The 6,000-nt window shown below is 42.2% G+C and overlaps 1 protein-coding gene across 1 annotated transcript in view; it reads right to left on the bottom strand.

The window, feature by feature from the left end:
- Nucleotides 1–6,000, bottom strand: part of CD163 (CD163 molecule) — a 40,759-nt gene that overhangs the window by 25,591 nt on the left and 9,168 nt on the right. The window contains exon 5 of the mRNA XM_032391008.1: nt 1,579–1,591. Within this exon, the coding sequence (XP_032246899.1) occupies nt 1,579–1,591 (13 nt within the window). The remainder of the gene's footprint in view (nt 1–1,578; nt 1,592–6,000) is intronic.

Here is a 6,000-nt window from a genome sequence, read left to right on the forward strand (position 1 = left end):
AAAAAATTAACTTTGAAAGACTAAAGAATCATGGGAAAAAAGCCATGAATTCTATGTGCAGTATTCCCCTAGTGCTGGAGTTCTGCCGTTCTCATTGATCGGTAAACTTGGTCTTGGCTGGCTGTTCTTTTTTTTTTTTAATTATGTTATGTTAATCACCATACATTACATCATTAGTTTTTGATGTAGTGTTCCATGATTCATTGTTTGCGTATAACACCCAGTGCTCCATACAGGCCATGCCCTCCTTAATACCCATCACCAGGCTAATCCATCCCCCTATTCCCCTCCCCTCTAGAACCCTCAGTTTGTTTTTTCAGAGTCCATAGTCTCTCATGGTTTGTCTGCCCCTCTGATTTCCCTCCCTTCATTCTTCCCCTCCTGCTATCTTCTTCTTTTTTTTTTTTTTTTTTTTTACATATAATGTATTACTTGTTTCAGAGGTACAGGTTTGTGATTCAACAGTCTTACACAATTCACAGCGCTCACCATAGCACATACCCTCCCCAATGTCTATCACCCAGCCACCCCATCCCTCCCACCCCCCACCACTCCAGCAACCCTCAGTTTGTTTCCTGAGATTAAGAATTCCTCATATCAGTGAGATCATATGATACATGTCTTTCTCTGATTGACTTATTTTTCTCAGCATAACACCCTCCAGTTCCATCCATGTCATTGCAAATGGCAAGATTTCATTCCTTTTGATGGCTGCATAATATTCCATTGTATATATATAATACCACATCTTCTTTATCCATTCATCTGTCGATGGACATCTTGGCTCTTTCCACAGTTTGGCTATTGTGGACATTGCTGCTATAAACATTGGGGTGCAAGTACCCCTTTGGATCACTACATTTGTATCTTTGGGGTAAATACCAAGTAGTGCAATTGTTGGGTCATAGGGTAGCTCTATTTTCAACTTTTTGAGGAACCTCCATACTGTTTTCCAGAGTGGTTGCACCAGCTTGCATTCCCACCAACAGTGTAGGAGGGTTCCCCTTTCTCCACATCCCCACCAACATCTGTCCTCTCCTGACTTGTTAATTTTATTGGCTAGCTGTTCTTGCTGATCTCTGAGGGAGGGGCCTGTTGCCGCGGTTCCCAAATGTCTTTGCAGGAGGCAGAATTGCCCCATCCTTGCCTGGTCCAGGGTAAGTAATCTGCTCGGGTTTGCTCTCGGGAGCTTTCGTTCTCTGCAAGCTTTCCGTACAGCTTTGGAGGACGAGAGTGAAAATGGCAGCTTCCCAATCTCTGCCCCGGAGGAGCCGAGAACTTGGGGCCCCAGTCCTCAGTGCACCCCAGAGAAAAGCAGTCAATCATTCCCGTCTCCCCGGTCTCCGGCTGCACTCCGTGCTCAGCTGGCCTGTGACTGAGCGTTTCTATCTCTGGCACCGGACTCATTGTGGAGTCTCCAAACCCAGCAGATCCCAGCAGTGCGCTCCCACGCTGCTCCTCCCGGGGGAGGAAGGGGAGTCTCCCCGGATCTGCCGCTTGTTGGGTCCCTGCTGGAGGAGCATTGCCCCAACTGTGCTGTGGATCACAGTTTATGGCAACCCTGAGCTGAGAGCCCACTCCTCGGCTCCGTCTCTGCAGCCAGCTTCCCCGCTCTGATACCTGGGAGCTCTGCCGCACTCAGGCACCCCCAGTCTTTCTGTGACCCCGAGGGTCCTGAGACCACACTGTCCCATGAGGGTTCCACCCCCTCTTAGCCACTGGAGCAACGTCCCTCAGCAGAGCAGACTTCTAAAAGTTCCGATTTTGTGCTCCGCTGCTCTATCACTTGCCAGAAGCGGCCGCTGGAGGACCCCTCTCCCGCCATCTATCCTCCCAAATATCACCTCAGATTCACTTCTCCACATGTCCTACCTTCCAGAAAGTGGTCGCTTTTCTGTTCAGAGAGTTGTTGCTATTCTTTTCTTCAATCTCCTGTTGAGTTTGTAGGTGTTCAGAATGGTTTGATCCCTATCCAGCTGAATTCCCGAGACCAGACAAAATCCAGGTCTCCTATTCCTCTGCCGTCTTGCTCTTCCTCTGACTTATTTGTTTTATAACTGGAAGTTTGTACCTCTTGACCCCCTTCATCCATTTCACCCATCCCCCTGCCCACCTCACCTCTGGCAACCACCAGTTTGTTCTCTATAGTTAAGAATCTGTTCATTTGTTTTGTTTTTTAGAGTCCACATATAAATGAAATCATATGATATTTGCCTTTCTATGTCTGGCTTATTTCACTAAGCATTATACCCTATAGGTCCATCCATGTTGTTACAAATGGCAAGAGCTCATTCTTTCTGATGGCTGAGTAATATTCCATCATATATATATATATATATACACACCACATCTTCTTTATCCATTCTTCTGTAGATGGACACTTGGGCTGTTTCCATATCTTGACTATTGTAAATAATGCTGCAATAAACAGAAGTATGTATATTTTTTCAAATTAGCATTTTCATTTTCTTTGGGTAAATAACCATTAGTGGAATTACTGGATCATATGGTATTTCTATTTTTAAATTTTTTATTAAGTTTTGTATTTTAATTCTAGTATAGTTAACACAGTGTTATATTAGTTTTAAGTGTACAAATTGGTGACTCAACAATCCTATACTATCTCAGTGCTCATCATGATAAGTGTACTCAATCCCTTGCACCTTTTTCACCCATCCTCCCATCCACCTTCCCTCTGGTAACCATCAGTTCTCTATAGTTAAGAGTCTGCTTCTTGGTTTGTCTCTCTCTTTTTTTTTTTCCCCTTTGCTCATTTGTTTGTTTCTTAAATTCCACATATAAAGGAAATCATATGGTATTTGTCTTTCTCTGATTTACTTATTTTACTTAGCATTATACTGTCTAGCTCCACCCATGTTATTGCAAATGGCAAGATTTTATTCTCTTTATGGCTGAATAATATTCCACCATATATATACACCACATCTTCTTTATTCATCTATCAATGGACACTTGGGCTGCTTCCATAATTTGGCTATCATAAATAATGCTGCTATAAACACAGGGGTTCATACACCCCTTCAAATTAGTGTTTTTGTATTTTGGGGGGAAATACCCAGTAGTGCAATTCCTGGATCATAAGGTAGTTCTATTTGTAATTTTTGGGGGAACCTCCATACCGTTTTCCATAGTGGCTGCACCAGTTTGCATTCCCACCAACAGTACGAGAGAGTGCCCCTTTCTCCACATCTTCACCAGACTTGTTATTTCTTATGTTTTTGTTATTAGCCATTCTGAAAAGTCCTGTCTTCTTGCCCAAGCCACTCTTTCTCCACCTTTAATGATTTTTCACTGTTTTCTCTGTCTCTACTTATAGTCCCCCCTTATTCTTGTTTCTTTATTATGATTTGTTTTGTGTCTCTCTTACAGATGGAGCAGATCTCAGCCTGAGATTGGTAGATGGAGTCACTGAATGTTCAGGAAGATTAGAAGTAAAATTCCAAGGGGAATGGGGGACAGTGTGTGATGATGGCTGGGATAGTAATGATGCCGCTGTGGTATGTAAGCAACTGGGATGCCCAACTGCCATCGCCACCACTGGTCGAGTTAATGCCACTGAGGGAACTGGACACATTTGGCTTGACAGTGTTTCCTGCCACGGACATGAATCTGCTCTCTGGCAGTGTAGACACCACGAATGGGGAAAGCATTATTGCAATCATAATGAAGATGCTGGTGTGACATGTTCTGGTAAGTTAAAAGAAAAAGAAAAACAGAGAAGGAAGGACCTGTGTTCTTTAGGAGTAGGAATAGATGTGAGATGGGAGAGATAGAAATAACTAATAATTTCCATGTTGTAAGGAATCTTAAACACATTCTTTTTTTTCTTTCTTTTTAAAAAGGTCTTATCTATCTATCATCTATCTATCTATTTAGAGAGTATGGGCAGAGGGAGAGGGAGAGAGAGAATCCTCAAGCAAACTCCACACTGAGTGCAGAACCCAACGTGGGGCTCGACCCCACAACCCCGAGATCAGGATCCCAAAATCACAACTTCGAGCTCATGACCTGAGCTGAAACCAAGAGTTGGACGTTCAACCAACTGAGTCACCCAGACATCCCCATTCTTTATTTGACTAGTTTGGAGGATTGTCTATTTTCTGTAGTAATTATTCAGGCTTCTGTTAGGGACCACATTTCAGAGTCTAAATCTACCTGGAGCTCCAAGACACAAAATGTTATGTCTTTTTTAAAAATCTCTGACTTGCTCATATTTTTCTGCCATTGACAATTTTTATTAACCCTTGCAACTATAATCCTGTTTCTAACTGAATTCATAGCCTATACTGGCTGTTAAAAAAAAACACCAAGAGATGGATAAGTCATCCTTTCCAATGCCTCAGTATGTGGGAAGGAGCAAGATAAAAAAAATCTATCTTTTGGGAGCTAACCTCCATATGTACCTATGGACTAAGCTTAAGTTTCTTTTGCAGATGGATCCGATCTGGAGCTGAGACTTGTTGGTGGAGGCAGCCGCTGTGCTGGGACAGTGGAGGTGGAAATTCAGAAACTGATAGGGAAAGTATGTGACAGAGGCTGGACACTGAAAGAAGCCGATGTGGCTTGCAGGCAGTTGGGATGTGGATCTGCTCTCAAAACATCCTATCAGATTTATTCCAAAGTTAAGGCAACAGACACATGGCTGTTTTTAAGCAGCTGTGTTGGAAATGAAACTTCTCTTTGGGACTGCAAGAACTGGCAGTGGGGTGGACTTAGCTGTGATCACTATGAAGAAGCTAAAGTTACCTGCTCAGGTAAGACTTTCAATCAATGTGTTAAGAAGTTGAATTCCAGGGGTATAAATTTCCAGTAAGATCCTTGAAACTGATGAGAAACATTGGTACTTATGACTAGATCTCACTCAAGAAACCAGAAAATGCCTATTCCATTGTGTGAGTTTCAGATGAAATTATAATTCATTTTGTGCCTTGGTCAAGGGTGTGACTTGTTTTATTTTGTTTTTGTTCATTTTAGCTTTTCAGGAATTTTTTTTTTTAAGATTTAATTATATGAGCGGAAGAGAGAGATTGAGCAGAGGAAGGGGCAATGGGAGAGGGAGAGAGAATCCGAAGCAGACTCCCCACTGAGTGTGGAGCTCAATCTCACGACAATCTCACGATGCTTAACCAACTGCACCACCCAGGCGCCCCTGTTTTTGTTTTTATTTAAATAACAGTTAATTAAGGGGCACCTCGATGGCTTAGTTGATTGAGCGACCACCTCTTGATTTCTGCTCAGGTCATGATCTCACATTCATGAGATCAGCCCTGCGTTGTGCTCGTTGGGGTGTCTGCTTGGGATTCTCTCTCTCCCTCTCCCTCTGAGCCTCCCTCAGCTCTCTCTCTCTCCCTTTAAATGAATAAATAAAATCTTAAAAATATAAATTAGTTAACATACAGTATAATATTAGTTTCTGATGTACAAATTAGTGATTCAGCACTTATAAAGAACACCCAGTGCTCTTCACAAGTGCCCTCCTCAATCTCATCCGCCCCACCTCCCCTCTGGTAACCATCAATTTGTTTTCTATAGTTAAGAGTCTGTTTCTTAGTTTGCCCCTCTCCCTTCTTTTCCCTATGCTTATTGATTAAGAAACAAAACAATTGAGTCATTTTTAAATCCATGGAAGTACTGAAAGATTAAGAAGGATTAAAATTTTGAAGGTAGAACTTAAATATGTCTTTCATGGGAATGTCTCCAAATGATTTTTAAAAAATGTGAGACAGGAATCCATCAAAATCCCAGAGGAGAACACAGGCGGAAACCTCTTCGACCTCAGCCACAGCAACTTCTTCCTAGAAACATCACCAAAGGCAAGGGAAGCAAGGGCAAAAATGAACTATTGGGACTTCATCAAGATAAAAAGCTTTTGCACAGCAAAGGAAATAGTCAACAAAACCAAAAGACAACCGACAGAATGGGAGAAGATATTTGCAAATGACATATCAGATAAAGGGCTAGTATCCAAAATCTATAAAG

Source organism: Phoca vitulina, unplaced genomic scaffold, assembly GCF_004348235.1.
Source record: "Phoca vitulina isolate PV1807 unplaced genomic scaffold, GSC_HSeal_1.0 scaffold59, whole genome shotgun sequence".
NCBI classification, from domain to species: domain Eukaryota; kingdom Metazoa; phylum Chordata; class Mammalia; order Carnivora; family Phocidae; genus Phoca; species Phoca vitulina.